This window comes from Sorex araneus, chromosome 4, assembly GCF_027595985.1.
Source record: "Sorex araneus isolate mSorAra2 chromosome 4, mSorAra2.pri, whole genome shotgun sequence".
In the NCBI taxonomy this organism is placed as follows: domain Eukaryota; kingdom Metazoa; phylum Chordata; class Mammalia; order Eulipotyphla; family Soricidae; genus Sorex; species Sorex araneus.
The window spans coordinates 106,821,382-106,840,718 of record NC_073305.1 but is presented as its reverse complement, the minus strand read 5'-3'; the positions used below and the strand labels follow the sequence as shown (position 1 = coordinate 106,840,718).

Below are 19,337 nucleotides of genomic sequence, written 5' to 3'. Positions count from 1 at the left end.
AGTCTAACAGAAAGATTGAATTTACGGCAAAACATGAAAGTGTTTTACTAAAATTATTCACTCCTAGAAGATGAGCAGTCAGAAACCACAATATTTTTGTGACTCCACAGTATTTTGAATATAACAGTATCATATAATAATCTGTGCTTCTACCTCATGAGATGGGGAAAAAGGCAACTGGGATAGTGAAGGGATCACTAAGTCAATTACATTTGGAAGGATCGCCAGGATGGGAGATGTGTCCTGAAATTAGACAAAGGACCAAGCATGATGGCCTCTCAGTATCTGTATTGCAAACCATAATGCCCAAAAGCAGAGAGTAAGAAGGAAATTTTCTGCCATAGAGACAGGAGAAAGATTGGGATGGGGGGCAGGGTGAGGGGGATACTGGGAACATTGGTGGTGGAAAATGTACAATGGTGAAGGGATGGGTGTTAGATCAGTGTATGACTGAAACTCAAACACGAAAGCTTTGTAACTATTTCACTGTGATTCAATAAAATGAATAAAAAATAATACAAAAAAAAAAAAGAATTTGTACGTCTTTAGGGACTGGAGGTAAAGCACTTGCCTTGCATGGGGCTGATCTGGGTTCAGTCAGCAGCACCCCATATTATCATCTGAGCCCACCAGGAGTGAAGCTGAGTTCTGCTGTGTGTGGCCCTAAGACAAAAGTAAATGAAAACAAAAAAAGTTTGGAGTTCTGGTTGAGATAGATATATATTCTAAGTCTGTCATCATCTGCTAATGTTTTGCAGTTTCCTTAAAATTTCAAAACCCCTGATTTTAGGACTTAGTCTTATAGTGCTGCTGTGTGAGCTAAATGATATTTTATATGTAATGTGCTTATTTTAGACACATTGGGGAGGGAGTTAAAATCAGTAATAATATTCCCTTGCATGTACTTTTGTCTTAGCATTTGGGAGTTAAGTATGACTTAGCTTACGCAGTGAAGTATAGATGAAACCTGACGAATATTTTCTATCTGATTGCCATTTTTGTTACAGTTCCTAAAATATTATTAACACAAGCTAGTTAACACGTTAACACAATCCTGGATATATGGTGCTCACCAATATATATTGATGCTGGTCATCAACTAGGGATGCAATTCAAAGTCAAGTTCTTTCCAAAAGGTGTGAAGCCTTAGCTTATATCCTGGCAGCATCACTTGACAACTACTACTACTTAGGGTTGCTCAACAGCCCATTTATACCCCCGTAACAGCAATATAAATGCAAAATACAGAAATACAGTACATGTGACTGTTAAATAATTACAAAGATTGTATCCTAGATAATTCATAATTATCATAAAGGGTAATAATGTGATAAGTAGGACTGCACTGTAGCACTCTCCTCCTACGGCTCATCGATTTGCTCGAGCAGGCACCAGTACCGTCTCCATTTGAGACTTGTTGTTACTGTTTTTGGCATATCGAATACGCCATGGGTAGCTTTCCAGGCTCTGCTGTGCGGGCGGGATACTCGGAAGCTTGCCGGGATCTCTAAGAGGGACGAAGGAATGGAACACGGGTCAGCCGCATGCAAGGCAAATGCCCTACCCACTGTGCTGTTGCTCCAGTCCTTAAAAAATTAAATACACCAAAATCTCAGTAGGTCTAAATAAGTAGTCTTAAGTGATGGGGCAAAAAGCAGTCTTTGACTTTGAAACCTAGCTCAGTCCTTGGCCAGCATCTGTACCTCTGCAGGCATGTGGGGTCCGATACAGGCCTGCATGTCCACACATGTACACAGACATGCACTCATGCATGCACAGAGCGCTCGCCTCTGCCCCCACTCAGCTGCCGTGTGGGAACATGGGTGGACGTGCCTGACCTCACCACAAGACCCTGACAATCCCATGTCGATGCCCATGATCTTGTCTCCCGCCAGGAGCTGCTCCCCTGCCGCCTTGCTGCCTTTCTCGATCTTGGTGATGTACAAGTACTCATCACGTTGATGACCAGCATCAATGTGATGAATACTTGTACAAATTATTTGCATTTCTTAAAACAATATATAACTCTATAAAATAGGATCTCTAAGATGAGGGCCAAAGATATAGTACAGAGGGTAAGCCACTTGCCTTGGGCACAGCTGATCCCGGTTCAGTTTTCTGCACCTCCAGGAGTAATTCCTCAGTGTAATCTTTGAACATGGCTGGGTTTATCATACACAAAGAAAAACTGAAAATTAAAGGATCTGTAAGATAATCAGATGTTTTATAGAATGTCTTTCATCTATTTTATAGAATTTTTTCTAGAAAATATAAATTAACTTTTACCATGGTAGAAATAATTATGAAGTCGCTTATTATCAAGAAGAGAAAACTTGGAAAAAATAAATGCAGTATGGCAAACCTTAGGAGTGAAAACATAGTCATGCTTAGATTTTATAAAACCAGCTTTTTCTAGAAGTCTTATCACTGAAAATCTAACACTAATAATGTACATTTTTTATTAATGTATTTTTCTCTCTGCTAAATTGGAGTTATTTGGAACTCAAAGATGTTTTAAATTGTACTCTTGATTTATCTTCTGCTTTTGTTACTTTTGTATCATTTGACCTCATATTGTCCTGTTGTGTATATGGCAGAAACAAGCTAATGTACTATTTCTTTCTTATCCTGATATATATGGGGATTTTGTATTTCCTGTTCTACTTTATTATGCGTTCATTGAGTTTAATTACATTTGGGGAAGAGGAAGAATTCTGATTATATATAAGTAATAGCCTATTACCCATTATTTCTCTGATGAAATCTTATTTAAAAGAAAAGTTACCTGGCATCTTCGTAGATTTTGTCAGTTCCACCATGATTTTCTTGAATAGAGTGTTCAGCATTCAGCAAGCAGAAAGCATACCATCATCAAGCTTAAGTCTCATCTATCAGTCATCAGTTTTCTATTTCTGTAATTTTGCTTTGTTTGGTTTTGAACTAAAACCCAATGGTGCTTAGGGCATAAATCCTGGATCTGTGCTCAGATATCACTACTGGTGGTACTTTCTGGGCCCTTTCTACATTTTTTAAAAATGAAAATTAGGGACTAGAGAGATAACTACAGGGGTTAAGTTGCTTTGCACTTGGCCAGCCTCAGCACCATGTATGGTTCCTTGTATATTACTTAGAATAATCTGTGAGCACAGAGCTAGGAGGAAGACCTGAGTACCCCCAGGTATGGCAACCCCCCCAAAAAAAAAGACAAAAGAAATGAAACTTACACATTCCTGGAAAAAACACTTTCATTTAGTTTTATTTTGTATGTTTTATAAAAATATAGGGTATTATAATTATCCAGAAAATATAAATTTGTATCATTTCATAGAAATAATTTATCTTTTACCATATTTGATGGTAATGGTGAAATAGTGAGATAGTTTTTAAATGTAATTTGCATATTCATATAATTGTTTATAAAGTTATTTTTTAATTATTTGTTATAATGATCCCAGACTGGAGCTATAGCACAATGGCTAGGGCATTTGCCTTGCACACAGCCAACCTGGGTTCGATTCCTCCATCCCTCTCGGAGAGCCCAGCAAGCTACCGAGAGTATCCTGCCCGTACGGCAGAGCCTGACAAGCTACCCGTGGCATATTCGATATGCCAAAAACAGTAACAACAAGTCTCACAATGGAGACGTTACTGGTGCCCACTCGAGCAAATCGATGAACAGTGGGATGACTGTGCAACAGTGCAATCATCCCAGAAAACATGCTTTCTGCTTGTAAAATAAAGGAATACTTGACAAATATTTATAAAGCTATCTTTTAATTCTGTGATATTAAAGTTCTGCTTTTTATTTTGAGGGTACTGGTCTCTCCAAGCAGTGTGCTGGATTCCCTGGATTCTAGCAATACTTAGCCTCTGTATGCCTGATATTTCAGTGCTTTGGCTCAGTGATGCAGTACTACTTGGACCCTGTGGTACTGGGGGCCATGCAAGTAGTACCCTGAGGTGCTCAAGACCGTGCGGTGGGGGCAGGGAGGTTGAGAGGGATTGAAGATGAATTCTAACTCTGCTTTTTAAAAGGTAACCTAAATATTAATAAATTTCCCCCTATTTTAACTAAACCCGCTCTTTTTTTCTTTTCTGTGTGTTTCAGCTGTATTTCCTGAAGAACTAGGTACCAGTGTTCCCTTAACTGATGTAGAATGTAGATCATTGATCTATAAACCTCTTGATGGAGAATGGGGGTCCAGCCCTAGGGATGAAGAATGTGAAAGAATTGTCACAGGAATAAACCAATTGATGACATTAGGTAAATAATAATAGTAACATGGGTATAAGCAAAAGCTCTTAGAAAACAAAGAAAAAATATTGTTGTTCAGTTAAAAAAAAAATTAAAACTCTCCTATCACTAATTTTCACACTTGCTTAATTTTTTTAATGTAGTTTAAAATGTGCTAAGTTTTATGGTTTTGATGTACAAATTTATTGCACTTTTACTATCACCAAAGTGGCCAGTAATCTTTACCACTGTCCTTATGTCACTTCTAGTCCACTTTTTTCTCTCCCTTTCCCCCTGCTATAATTTTCGGTTTTGTAATCTAAGGTTAAGGTTTTGTCATTAGTCTGTCTTGTTCCATTTTCTTTCTCAGTCTACTACACATTAGTGGGATGATCGAATAATATGCCCTTCTCCTGACTTTTTTTTATTAATATGACGCCCTCCAATTCTATCCAAGTTGCAGCAAGCTGCAAGATTTTATCTTTTCTCAGAGCTGGAAAGTACTCTGTTGTGTGTGTGTGCGTGTGTATAACACACACACACATATACATGTATGTGTATATATATACATATATACACATATATACGTATACACACAATAGAGTATATATATATATATCACAATTTCTTTCTGTTATGTACTTGATCACTTCTATATCCTGGCTATTAAACTTAAGGCTACTAGGAACATAGTTGTGCATATATCTGTACACATTAATGTTTTTGTGTTCCTGAAGTAGATACCAAGATGTGGGATCCCTTGTTTATATGTAAAGCTTTTTTCTTAGTGGGGTGTCTTGGGTTTTTTTATTTTTGTTTTTGAGATATCTTCATAGTATTTTCTATAGAGGCTGAATCAGATAATATTCCCACCAACAGTGAATGAGAATTCCTTTTTTATACATCCCCACGAACTGCCTGTTTGTAGTCTTTTTGATACATGCCATTCTCACTGGTGTAAGGTGATGACTCGTCATTTTGATTTTTTTTCCCACATAATATAATCTTTTTCATATGCATACTGGCTGGCTGTATTCTTTGAGAAAGTAACTCATCATCTTCTCATTTTATGATGGAATTATTTGTATTTATTTTGGATTTTTATGGTATATGGTATGCAGATATTTTTTTCTCATTTGGGATGTTGTCTGTATTTTAGATTTTACTTTTGTTATGTAAAAACCTTATAATTTGATGTAGTCGTTATTGCTTTTGTTGTCTTTGCCAACTGCTCTTGTGGTCCATATTTTGTAGATTTATTCTTTTTTGGATTCTGGTCTCATCTGTTTTTAAATTTTTTTTTCTGAAGCTGGGTTTGTAAAAGTTAGGTTCACAATTGGGTTTTAGTCATACTATGTTCTGACACCCATCCCTCTACCAGTGTAATTATCCAGCACTACTGTTCTATCACTCCAAGCACCCTACCACCCCTGCCTGTTTTATGGCAGGCATCTCTCTCTTTCTCATTTTAGGCATTATGGTTTGCAATATAGATGCTAAAAGTTTACCATGAGTATCCCTATACCTACTTTGAACACTTAGTTCCTGTCCAGAGTGTTCATTTCCACCTGATGTCATAATGGGTCCTTCTCAATCTTAACTACCCTCCATCCTCCCACAGCCTTCTAATGCTTTACAGCCATTGTTTGATCTAATCATGAGGTCTCTCACCCAGTTTGAATTTGTTCTGTATGGTGTGAGGAAAGGATCTCATATTTTGTTTTTAATAAGGCTCTCCAGTTTTGCTAGCACTGTTGAACAGGGCTTTCTTGCTCTAATTCCTGCACACAGTTCTTAGATTAACTGTCCATAGAGTTGAGGGATTTATCTCTAGGCTCTTGAGTCCATTGATCTGAGTCTACCTTTATTTTAACACAACAAAATTTTGACTATTAACTTTGTAGTGTGATTGCAGTGACCCTCATCTTTTTTCTCAGAATTGCTTTGGCTGTTTGGGGAGTTGTATAATTCCATACAAATTTCAGTAATACTTGTTATGGATCCTAGAAGAATTTCATCAAAATTACTATGATGGGGAATTTATTTGTTTGGTGGACATAGTTTGAATTTTTTTTTTTTAAAAAGCCATTTTTTTATAAGGTACTATAATTTACAATACTGTTAATGATGGTTGCACATATACACATATACATAATTCCAACATCATACCAAGATGGGGATTTTAGAATAGATTATTTTAATGATGTCTTGTTTTTTTTTACTTAATTGATTGAATCACAGTATACACATTTTCCAAAGTTGTTTATGATTGAATTTCAGTCAAATAATGTTCCATACCTGTTCTTTCACCTGTGTGCTTTTCCCACCACCAATAGTTCCAGTTTCCCTACTACCTCTCCCATCCCACCGCCTGCCACTATTCTTTCTCACTCTCTCTCTCTCTCTCTCTCTCTCTCCCCCTCCCACTCCCCCTCTCTCTTCTCCCTTCCCCATACACACACACTCTTGTGGCAAGCTTCCAACCATTGGCCTGTCTTTCTAGCCCGTTTACCCTCACCTTGGATGTTAGTCTCATATTATATATATATGATATGTGATATATGTGGGATATATATACACATATATATATGTGGGATATATATATATCCCACAAATGAGTCCAGTCATTCTATACCTGTTCCTTGCCTTCTGACTAATTTTACTCAACATGATATTCTCCATGTCAGTCCATTTATAAGCAGATTTCATGACTATTCTTCCTAATAGCTGCATAGTATTCCATTGTGTAAATGTATCATAGTTTCTGTATCCAGTCATCTGTTCTTGGGCAGTCGAGTTGTTTACATATTCTGGCTATTGTGATTAGTGCTGCAGTGAACATCAAAGTGCAGGTGACGTTTGTACTGTGTGTTTTTGGGCCCCCAGGGCATTGCTGGGTCAAATAGGAGTTCTATTTCTAGTTTTTTGAGGAATGTCCATATTGTTTTCCAAAATGACTGGACAAGTCTGCATTCCCACCAAAAACGAATGAGAGTCCCTTTCTTCCTGAATCCATGCCAGCGGGATTAAAGAAGTCTTAAATAGGATTTAAGTAATTACATGTGGGATTATTGTCACAGAATTTCAAAGTGAGGCCTCCCAGAAATGTTATGCCTACCTCTGAAAAATATAGATCCTCCAAAACTTAATTTGAATAAGAGTTTGAGACACATTGTATGACACTTTGATCTGAACTCTTTTGCAAGAATTTTCTTATATTATTTTAAATGATATTGGTAATATTTTACAATGTAAAGTTGCCCTCAGCTGTTTATGAGTGAGCAAACTAGGTTCAGGATTTTGCTGTACTATTATGTGGATTCATTTCTGGATTTATTTCTTCCCTTTTGGTTGCCTTCTTCACGGAGAAAAAGTCTTTATGTTTTGAAAACTCAGCAGTTTAGTGAGTTAATAGTGTTATGATCAAATACTGATCAAATTCATGACACAGATATAGGAATGTCCAGGTTTTAATTGCATAAACATGTGTATGTTCCTAATAAATCAGATTCATTTTTTTACATTACCTGTTGTCTCTTCTTAGGAATCTGAATGTAGAATTTTCTACTATACAATTTATGCAAAATGCACAATTTTGACATTGTAAATTTCAACTCTAAGCTATATGTATTTTTTGTGAAAGGACAGGCGTTTATTAGTAATGTGAACTAAAACAAGTCTTATTTCAAGCCTTAATTGTTTATGACTTTAAGCAGCAAAAAAATTAATTTACATACTTGTTGATTTCTCTTAGATATTGCTTCAGCATTTGTCGCCCCTGTGGATCTGCAAGCCTACCCCATGTATTGCACTGTAGTAGCATATCCAACAGATTTAAGTACGATTAAACAAAGACTGGAAAACAGATTTTACAGGTTCGAATCATTTGATGTTGCAGTTACTGAAAGAGAGTGAAATGCTCCTCTTACCCATTTACTGATCTTATACTTTAATATGCCTCCTAATCACATGGAACATTTTTTAAATGCTGAAGGTGATGCAGTAGATTTATAATAGTAGTACCTGGGATTCTGCTTATCAAGTTCTCAGTGATACTGGTGTTTCTGACATCACTTGGAATAGGATATCTGAAGACAGGCTTTTTTTTTTTTTTTTAATTATTAATGTGAATTGATATTCTTCCTCTAGTATTTTATAAAGCAAACCACAGTGTTTCATTTTCTACGTGTAGCATGTTAAATGTATGTGTTTATAAATTTTTTTCTAGAATATCACCACATTGTATTTTTTTAATTTTGCTATGTTATGCGTATGCATACTTAAGAGCAATGATACTAAAAGAGCTCAGGATATTTTTTATTAGTTGTAGTTTAGCTTAAAATACAGCTTGTTTTTTAAGAAAAATTAATTACTTTGAACCTATTTTTTAACACTCTTCATAAATGTTGAATGCTAATCTTGAACTGACTTTGTAAGTTCCTTACCTCAAGTGACTTGCAGTATAATGAGTTACAGTTGTCACATAATGAAATATTTTTAACTTCTCTTTTTCTTACATGTCTTGTATTTAGCAAGCTAAATAGCATTTTAATTTAAACAGCACTGCATTAAAACTCAACACAAACATTTTGTTTGAATTTGGAAACTTCTTAATTGAGAGGCATTTTATTATACCTCTATTTTGTGGGTGCCAGTATAGCCATCATCTAGTTTTGCAAACAAAAAACTATCCTTAGGCATTGCTAGCTGCTATTGTAGAAGAGCATCACCCATGACTGAAATCAGAACAAGAAACCCCAGATATTAGACTTAAGATCTCGTTCTGATCTTAAGTGTTTCTACTGTTTCATTTGTCAAAGGCAAAAAGATGAGAAGAAATCGCTTATTATATGTATGTGTTATGCCATCTTGTTATCAATGCACTCCTCTTTATTTTTCAGCATAGCATGTTTTGATTTAAGGACATGGAGAAGAAATATTTAACTATATTCATCTTTATCCCTAGACCCATAAGTTGTTAAGTCTTAGTTGATCATAGTGATTCAGAAAAAATGACAAGACAAAGAAAAATAAGAGGAAGTGGAGAGTTGTTCCTCTACACTCGTATAGTATAGAAAGATAAACTTATGGTATATTCCACTATATTTTAAATATATATTTACAGAAATACTGTTCAGCATAGTTGCTGAAGTGAACTATATTTCAAACTACTTATTGCATATGACTGATGTAGATGCAGTTCCATTCACCCCATGTAGTCCCCTGAACTCCACTAGGAATGATCCCTGAGCACAGACCCAGGAGTAAAACCCAACAACCTTTGTGTATTGCCTAAATTTGTTTTTAATAAATTGACATAAAGATGGGCTGGAGCAATAGCACAGTGGTTGGGCATTTGCCTTTCACGTGGTCGACCCGAGTTCGATTCCTCCACCCCTCTCAGAGAGCCCGGCAAGCTACCAAGAGTATCGAGCCCGCATGGCAGAGTCTGGCAAGCTACCCGTGTGTATTGGATATGCCAAAAACAGTAACAGTAAGTCTCTCAGTGAGAGACGTTACTGGTGCCCGCTCAAACAAATCAATGAGCAACGGGATGACAGACAGACAGACATAAAGATATAGCTTAAATGGTTTCATTGGAATTAATATTGTTTGGTGAACAATTTAGGGAAACAAGGTTTTGAAACACTGTAAATTAGAAACTGCCTGTTTTCAATAGTTATAGATCTGATATGCACTCTTATTTAATACAATGGTATCTTCTTGTGCTATTTCACTGTTTACAGATTTTTTTCTTTGCTAGCTTTACCTATTGGTTTCGAATTTAACTGCAGCGTATATGATTTTCCTCTCATAATTCTGGAAGTTTCTTGTTAACTATCAATTTGTCTTCCCAGCATGAAATATATAAAGTTTTCTTCAAATTTTTCATTACTTCCAGAAATACAATAATCAAATAAAAATATATTGTCCAGTCCATTGTTAGATAATTTTATTTCCTTGGTAATCTAACATATTCATCATGTTTTTATATTTTCACAAATAGGCTCTCAATTAGCTTTTTAAATTTATACATGCCATTTGAGTGCCAGTAATTAATTTGGCTAAAAGTGTTCATTCCTTTTTATATTGTATTTTTTGTTTTCTTTTTATAAAATTTAGATTTGCTTAATTACAATTTTTTTTTTTTTTTTTTTTTGCTTTTTGGGTCACACCCAGCGATGCTCAGGGGTTACTCCTGTCTTTGCACTCAGGAATTACTCCTGGCAGTGCTTGGGGGACCATATGGGATGCTGGGGATTGAACCCGGGTCGGCCGAGTGCAAGGCAAACGCCCTATGCTCTGTGCAATCGCTCCAGCCCCCTCTTAATTACAAATATTGACAACATGCATAATAGGAATTGTAAAACAGAAGCTAAAAATTCCTATTTTTATTTTTCTTTTGCTCCTATCAGTCATGCTGTATTGGAAAAAGACACTGTTAATTGTTAGAGTATATGTAATCCAAATGTTTTTTACATAAATACATACTATTGCCTAACAGAAATGAGGCTATCTATATAAATTTTTTGGAATTGGCCTTTTTTAAGGTGTGTGTATTTGAACTGACTTAAGGCTGAATTGCAGAAGTAAAAATGTACTGATATTAAATTGTGTGCATATCGTTTTAAATATAATAAAGACTTCTGTATAATTGTTCTTTTAAAGGCGTGTTTCTTCCCTTATGTGGGAAGTTCGATACATAGAGCATAATACACGAACATTTAATGAGCCTGGAAGCCCTATTGTGAAGTCTGCTAAATTTGTGACTGATCTTCTTCTGCATTTTATAAAGTGAGTTATTTTTCTCTATTTAATTATAATTTTCCTGCTTAATTATGACTATTATAATAATGGCAATATTTTATAGCAAATTTTAAAATACAAAGTGCAGTCTTTGCTTTTTTTCATGTAACGTTACATGAGCGATAGCACAGCGGGTGCTATTGCTCCAGCCCCCATAATACAATTTTATAAGATAAATCTCCAACATAAGGAGAAAATGAGTTGTTAGCAGTAGTTAAGTATTTTAATTTGTTAAGTGTTTTGTACTTGAATGTACAATATGATTAACCAGTTTTCATCAGTCTTTTAACAATGTATTCCAAGGACAGCTACTCCCCCAAAAGACTTATAAGTGAAAATAAAGTTGATGGTATAAAATATGCAGGAATGGAAACTTTGGCTAATCTGCATATAGTGGAAGTGATAGGGCATGATGCCTGTGTATCTTACCCTGCCCCTTCCCTGGGTTTTGTAATGAACTAAATGAAAAAACCTTTAGCTTCAAGCTTTACTTAGATTCTGAATTTACTAACAGATTAAATGGAGAAAAAAATTTGTCATTGCTTTTATATTCTTACCTTTTCTTGCTCTATAGGGATCAGACTAGTTATAACATCATTCCACTCTACAATTCAATGAAAAAGAAAGTTTTGTCTGACTCTGAGGTACTTACTACTTTATTATTATTTTATATTGGTCTTATTTTGCATATAAAAAGAAATGTATATAGTGTAATTTTGAGACAGAAGATACTATTAGTACTACTTTTTTCTAATGCTGTAGTTTGTTTTTTAAAAAATATACAGAATATTTTTAATGTTTTTTTTTTCTAATGTGGGTTGCAGAATTGTTTGGAGTCAGTTTTGTTCTCTATCGTGTACCTTGAAGAATTTTCAAAGTGTAAAAAGGTGTTTAAACAAGTATAACACAGTAAAATGTATTGTCTTTTACCAATCTGATAAATTCTTGCTTCAAAAGGAAGAAGAGAAAGATGCTGATGTTCCAGGAACTTCTACCCGAAAAAGAAAGGTAATAAGATTTTTGTTTTATACTTCATATGAAGTAAAATACAGTAAGAACATTTTTCACTATAAATATTTTTAACAATAGATTATAAGTGCATGTCTGCCACATCAAATATTACATGGTTTTTAGAACTGTGATATTTTTTATTTGAATCACTATTTTCTGCCTGCATTGAACCACAGAATAATTGTGTGGTATTGTTTAACAAATATAAACATCCTGACTTTAGGACCATCAGCCTAGAAGGAGATTACGTAATAGAGCACAGTCTTATGATATTCAGGCATGGAAAAAACAGTGTCAAGAATTGTTAAATCTCATCTTTCAATGTGAAGATTCTGAACCTTTCCGCCAACCCGTAGATCTACTTGAATATCCAGTAAGTATTTTTGAAAATACTTAATTTGCCACTCAGTTTTCTGTGTGTTTTATACATGACTCTTTCTGCTTAGATCTTTTATGTTGTAATTTTCATTCTTATTTCATGTTTCCACTTGCTTGATTACAAAGTGCAGCTTTTCTTGTGGGTTGCCAGGGTATTTCATGGAGGTGTAAATCACGTACATAGGAGGGCATGGCAAGAGATTAGGGACCCACATGAAGGAAACTAGGTTAGTAGGGGGCCAGGGTCACAGAAACATTGAGAAGTATACTATGCATCCAAGTAAAATAGTATACTGTGCGTCCAAGTAAAATAGTATGATAAATGAGAAAAAGCCCCAACTAAGATTCCAAATAATTGGATTATGGTCTCTGCTCTTGTATCGTACCAGTTCTACATATATCTTTAAACAAATCGTGTGAATTTTTAGAAGTATTTTCTTCCCCACATCAATTTCATAATTTTATTTTGGTAAATTATTAAGAAATGATACTTAACCTTCCTGTGAGAAGGAATAAAGTCAGAATGAAATACAGTAAATTATTTCATTTTGTTTGGGGGCTACAGCCAACAATGCTCAGGGCATCCTCCTGGCTCTGTGCTCAGGGATCACTCCTGACAGTCCTGGAGATTGAGCCTGTGTTGGCTGTAAGTCATGTGCCTTTTCTGCTGTACTATCTCCCCACCCCCTACTATAATCTGAAACTTGAAGTGCTATAATCAAATATAAGGAGGCTTTATTTATTTAAACACTGTGACTTACAAAACTTGTTTTTTTGGTTTGTTTTTTGCCCCTGGTGTGGCAGCAGTCAACTTAGAAAACTTTTAATAATGGTTTTGGATATTCAGTGTTCTAGCTCTAAATTCACCACCAATGCCAGTATCCCTCCACCAGTGACCCAAGATTTCCTCTCTCATACTCCTAAGGAGACATTGTTATATATGTCACATACCATCTTTAGAGAATTCATAGTGAAAGGTTTAGAAAATACCCAGGTATTTATTTTTGCATATTGTCTTAATCTAGATTTAGCTTAGCATTATTTTTTTTACTCCTCAAGCCAAAGTATTTTGTAATGTGCTGATAACATTTATGGTTTCAGGTGATTAAAAATTAAGTATTATATAAAAGCCCGAGATCTAGTTAGGTACAGTAAATCTGGTTTTCATGTGTAGTTTAACTTGTAGTGATGAAAATTAAGAAACATGGGGCCAGAGGGAAGTGTACAGTACAATGCTTACCTTGTATACGGCATTCCCAGGTTGGATCCCTGGCATCCTATATGGTCCCTAAACCCCGCCAGGAATAAGCCATGAGTGTAGAGCCAGGAGTAAGCCCTGACCACAGTTGACTGTGACCCCACCTCCCTACCACCACTCTTCAAAAAAGAAAGAAAATTAAGAAACATGAAATCTCAATTCCATTAATGTGATAAGCTTGGCTAATTTGAAACCTACCTTCCAAAATACTCTTATAAAAAAAAAGAGCTTTAGCCTATGCTCTTGTTTTTACTGCTGTATTTAGAATCTGTGAGTTTTTTGTTTATTTCTCAAGTTTGACCACATATTTAGAAAATTTAATTTTGTCGGTAGTTTCCATGTGTTCGTCTTGTGCACTTTTCCCCAGAAGAGTAGAAATAAACATAATGTCTGGGTTCTATTTTGTGTGCATGGAGAGAGGGGTGTGGTCTTCCAGTAATTCTCCAAGCCCAGGTACACTCCCCACAGTAACTAGCCAACTCATTTGAAACTGTTTCAGCGTTCAGGCCCAACAATTCATTGCAGGTTGATTTCATCAGTGTTAAAACTAAGTTTCCAAAACGAGGCTTGGTGGATCTTAGGAATCATACCAGGGCCAAATTCAGGGCCTCTTGCATGTTAGTAATGTGCTCTATCCCTTACAACTATATTTCCAGCCTCAGTATCTGTATTCAGTCACTGTAGTGTGCTTTGTGAAGCCATGTGAGCCAGGAGTAAGGAAATTGGAGACCAGGACTTAAATAATTTCATTGCCAATGAAAAGAACAGAAATGTATTTTCCCCACGGAAGGGGTATCTCAGATCCTCTGCTATAAGAGAAGAGAAATCTCTAAGCTTTCACTAGTCATTGATACAAGAATCCAAGTATGGGTTCCAGATTAGGTAAAGTAATGTACCTTGCTCATGACCTTACCTGGGTTCAATCCCCAACATCCCACTAGCCCACCGGAAATGATCCCTGAGTTCAGAGCCTGGAGTAATCTCTGAGCACCACAGGGTCTGACCCAAAAACTGGGTTGGGGAGGTGAGTAGAGGGAATCCTTACTGAAGAAGAATCATTGATTTAGAAAAATATCAAGCTGTGAGGGGATGATCTATCACATATCTTGACAACAGAAATGATAAATCAGAATATTAGCATCCTCCCCCGTCAAAAGATAGTAGGTAATTCCAAAATAATATATTTAAATACAAAGCATCATTCATTCATTGTAATATGACATGTGTACCATAAAAGGGAAAACATAGGTTATTGTGAAACCTCCATTGATGTTTTGGTTATAGATGAAGCTAAAGGTATAAAGAAAAAAAATAACCTTATTTAAGTAGGAAATTGGATGATAGATTATTCTTAATGTAAATAGTTTCTGGGAGTGAAATATAAAATCACTAAAATTAAACTCATGGAATCACCTAAAAAATTCTCTGAAAGAAAGTTGTTGTATAAACTCACGGAATCACCTAAAAAATTCTCAAAGAAAGTTGTTGTATAAACTTATTAAGGAATAAAATTAGGAAATGAAATAAAAGGCACACAATTGTTACGGAAAATTTTTAATTGTCAGGGCTGGAGTGATATAGCACAGCGGGTAGGGTGTTTGCCTTGCACATGGCTGACCCAAGTTTGATTCCCAGCATCCCATATGGTCCCCCAGCACCACCAGGAGTAATTCCTGAGTGCAAAGCCAGGAGTAACCACTGTGCATCACTGGGTGTGACCCACAAGGCAAAAAATAATAATAATTTTTTTAATTGTTTCTCGTGCTGGAGCAATAGCAGGTAGAGTGCTTGCCTTACATGTGGTTAAACTGGCTTTGATCCCTGCCGTCAAATTATGGTCCTCCCAATCCAGTCAGGAAGTGATCCCTAAGTACAGAGCCCTGAGCACCTCCAAGTATGACTCAAAAAACAATATTTTTATAAAATTAATCTCCCCTAATTGTAAAATGCAGTATTACCTCCTTTATGGTCAAATATATTTAAGTATATTTAAACTTTATAGTGTAAGGCCAAGCATATTTTTACAAATAAATACTCAGGAACTCTGGAAAAGGAAGTGCAGTATTTTTTGTCCCTCCAAAAAGCAACCATGTTTTGATACTGCTTTGGTATTCTGCAGTTGTCTTTGTGCTTTTTTTTTTTCTGCTTTGATTATATTTTGTTTTTATTGGCTCACCTTGAGAATATACAATTAGAAGTTGTTTATGATTGGTTTTCAGTCATACAGTGTTCCAACACCCAAACCTTCAGCAGTATATATTTCCCACCACCAGTGTACCCACTTTTTCTTCCCCAAAATCCTGCCTCTATAGCAGAGAATTTTATTCTCTTCCCCCCCTTGTGGTTTGAAATACAGGTACTAGAAGGTTATCATATATATTATGTTACTTCATTTTAGCACTCATTTGTTGTCCAGAGTGATCATTTCCAACTCATTATAGTGAGTGTCCTAACTGCATCTTCTGTGTCCTAACTGCCTCTCCCCCTCTTCCCACTTGTGGCCAGCTCTCAGTCATGGACCAGTCCTCCTGGCCCTTATTTCTGTAGTCTTTGAGTATTAGTCTCATACTGTATCATTTTAATATTCTGAAATTTGTGCACTCATTCTATGTTTGTCCCTCTCCCTCTGACTTATTTCACACAGCAGAAACTCTCCATGTCTGTCCATGTATAAGCAGATTTCATAACAATTTTTGTTAGTGGCTGCGTAGTATTCCCATTGTGTAAATGTACCATGGTTGTGTTATGTGGTCATCTGTTCTCAGGCACTCAAGTTGTTTCCAGATTCTGGCTGTGTGAATAGTGCTGCACAGAACATACAAGTGCAGATGGCTTTTCTGCGTTGTGTTTTTGAGCCCCTAGATGGAAGTTCAATTTCTAGTTTTTTGAGGAATGCCATTTGATTTTTCAAAAAGGCTGAACCATTCCCACCAGCAATGAATGAAGAACTCAGTGGAAGCCCTCAACAGTAGAGTAACAGCAGCTTTTTATTGCTTTTAATGTAGTACATATTTTATATACACAGTTGACTAGGAGACTTACAAATGACTGGTTTCTGGAAGTAAATTTATAATTCATAGTTCTTGATTATTGTGAAAAATTCCCAGTAGAATTACTGGAGTTGAGTCAGGCTTCCATACATGAGATGTTAACTTAATACCATTGCTTTTTAATCTTAATCTTATTTTAATATGAAAATTACTTCAATGAATCCAAAACCTTTAGAGTTTATATGTAGATCAGTGTTACAAATTTTTACATCAGATGTATATTTTGTAGTTCAAGACTTGTTTTTTGTTTTTTTTTGTACTCTTTTGTTCCTTTTCCCAGCATAGTTTTGTGCTCTACAGGTTCCCCAAGTAATTTGTCCCAAGCTGAACTCAGATGTTGTTTAAATCGTGCTAATTGCAATAGAAGAGAGGACATGAAATAATAATTGCTGGAGCCAGAGTGATAGTGGGTTAGGGCACTTGGCTTGCATGCAGTGGACTGTGGTTTAATCTTCAGCATACTTAGATGGTCCCCCAAGCATACCAGGAGGAATTCCTGACTGTAGAGCCAGAAGTAACCCCTGAGCTTGGCAGGGTGTGCCTTCCCCTGCAAAAACAAACACTTGCTTGGGGGAAAGGTGACCCTTCGCGAAGGAAGCTAGGAACAATTCTTGTTTTACCATTTGAATTTATCACCAAAATCCATATACTAGAAAGTAATTCTTTGTGGTACAAATATTAACAATAGCAACAATAATATTAATACCACTGTTTTCCTTCTCTTAGGACTACAGAGACATCATTGATACTCCAATGGATTTTGCTACTGTTAGAGAAACTTTAGAGGCTGGGAATTATGAATCGCCAATGGAGTTATGTAAAGATGTCAGACTTATTTTCAGTAATTCCAAAGCATACACACCAAGCAAAAGATCTCGGGTATGTATCTACATTTAGAGAGAGAGAGAGTTTTCTTTTATGTTAAAATTGAGTAATTAAGTGAAGCTATAAGGAATGTACGGGCCAGAGAGATATTCCCATGAGCAGCCCACCAGGAGTGAATCCCTGAGCACCACCAGATCTCACCCAGAAACCAAAATATAAAAATAAAAAATATGTCAAGTGGCAAAATGGTGTTTCTTTTACTTAAAATTTAGAAATAAAATAGTGTTGCATTATGTTCCGGATGGTGGTATTCTACTGGGAAAAATAAAGAATGTCTTTTTACATTGTTCTCTTCAGTGAAGTAACAATTGATGTCAATTAGGTTTAGAAATGGTTTCTTTTCTTGTATGGATAAAACATACTTTGTGTTTTAGGACTACTTTTCTAGCTAGTTCCCATATTAAGGTAAAGGAACATGTTTGTGAATTGTTGATAAAAACCAGTGTGCAGTTACAGATATTGTTACTACTTTTTAGGTAGACAAGACACTGGAAAGAGAGCACATTGGGAGAATGGATAGATATTAGCTTTACCTCTGAAATGGAAAACAATATTAAACCTTAAATAGTTTCAACTAATAGAGTTCAATATTTTTTGTAGTGGATTTTTTACAAATTGTCAAATTTTTACAAATTTACAAATTGTCAGTATTTGCTAAGCATGCTGTTTCTCTTTGAAAAAATGTTTAAACAGTGTTTTATTCTTACCATAGATTTACAGCATGAGTTTGCGCTTATCTGCTTTCTTTGAAGAACACATTAGTTCAGTTTTATCAGACTATAAATCTGCTCTTCGTTTTCATAAAAGAAATACAATAACCAAAAGGAGGAAAAAAAGAAACAGAAGCAGTTCTATTTCTAGCAGTGCTACATCAAGGTATTTGATCTCTTTCTAATAGCATCAACTGATCTATAACTTTGTCAGCTAAATGATAGAATTTGGTGGTTTTTAATACTTCCTTTACTATTCCCTATATTGCAGAATGATATAATTGACATGCAAGTTCCTATGATGTGGAGGATTTTTAATCTTTTAACTAAAGCTTTACTAGTGTAAGTGCTTAAATTCAAACTGCTAAATCTCTACAGTAAAACAGCATTTTTAGGATAGTGATGGCATCATGCTTTCTATCATATAACTATAGCATTTATGGCGATCCTTCACTAAATGTTCACTTTTCAAAGGCTCACACCCATATGAAATCCACTACAAATCTCATATTTTAACATACTTCATAATAGCACAAATATTGAATCCAGTGGTATTATAAAAAAAATTCATACACATAGATCTTTATGACTAATAATTTTATTTTATTTACAGCCCTGAAAGGAAAAAAAGAATACTAAAACCCCAAGTAAAGTCAGATATGTCTACCTCTCCATTCTCTGCACCTGCACGCTCAATACCACCGAGGCACAATGCCACTCAGATAAATGGCAAAACAGAATCCAGTTCTGTAGTTCGAACCAGAAGCAACCGAGTAGCTGTAGACCCAATTACCACTGAACAACCATCTACTTCTTCAGCAGCAAAGACTTTTATTTCTAAAACAAATGCTTCTGCAGTACCAGGAAAAACAAGTAAGCATCAGCAAGAATTTTTATTTACTGTCATGGGGCAGAGAGGTCTGAGCAGTGCTTAGGGCACCCAGGGGCAGCTTTCAACAGTACTTAGCCAAACTGGCTGAATGGATCTCTGCTTGGGTACAGTG

General features: G+C 35.7%; 1 protein-coding gene across 4 annotated transcripts in view; it reads left to right on the top strand.

Moving 5' to 3' along the window:
• The window catches only part of PHIP (pleckstrin homology domain interacting protein), a 142,635-nt gene that overhangs the window by 106,666 nt on the left and 16,632 nt on the right, over window positions 1–19,337 (top strand). For all 4 annotated transcript variants that reach the window (XM_055134740.1, XM_055134742.1, XM_055134743.1 and 1 more), the window contains exons 30-38: window positions 4,109–4,264; window positions 7,989–8,109; window positions 10,904–11,029; window positions 11,616–11,685; window positions 11,999–12,049; window positions 12,276–12,425; window positions 17,465–17,617; window positions 18,336–18,499; window positions 18,947–19,206. In XM_055134740.1, coding sequence (XP_054990715.1) covers window positions 4,109–4,264; window positions 7,989–8,109; window positions 10,904–11,029; window positions 11,616–11,685; window positions 11,999–12,049; window positions 12,276–12,425; window positions 17,465–17,617; window positions 18,336–18,499; window positions 18,947–19,206 — 1,251 coding nt within the window. The remainder of the gene's footprint in view (window positions 1–4,108; window positions 4,265–7,988; window positions 8,110–10,903; window positions 11,030–11,615; window positions 11,686–11,998; window positions 12,050–12,275; window positions 12,426–17,464; window positions 17,618–18,335; window positions 18,500–18,946; window positions 19,207–19,337) is intronic.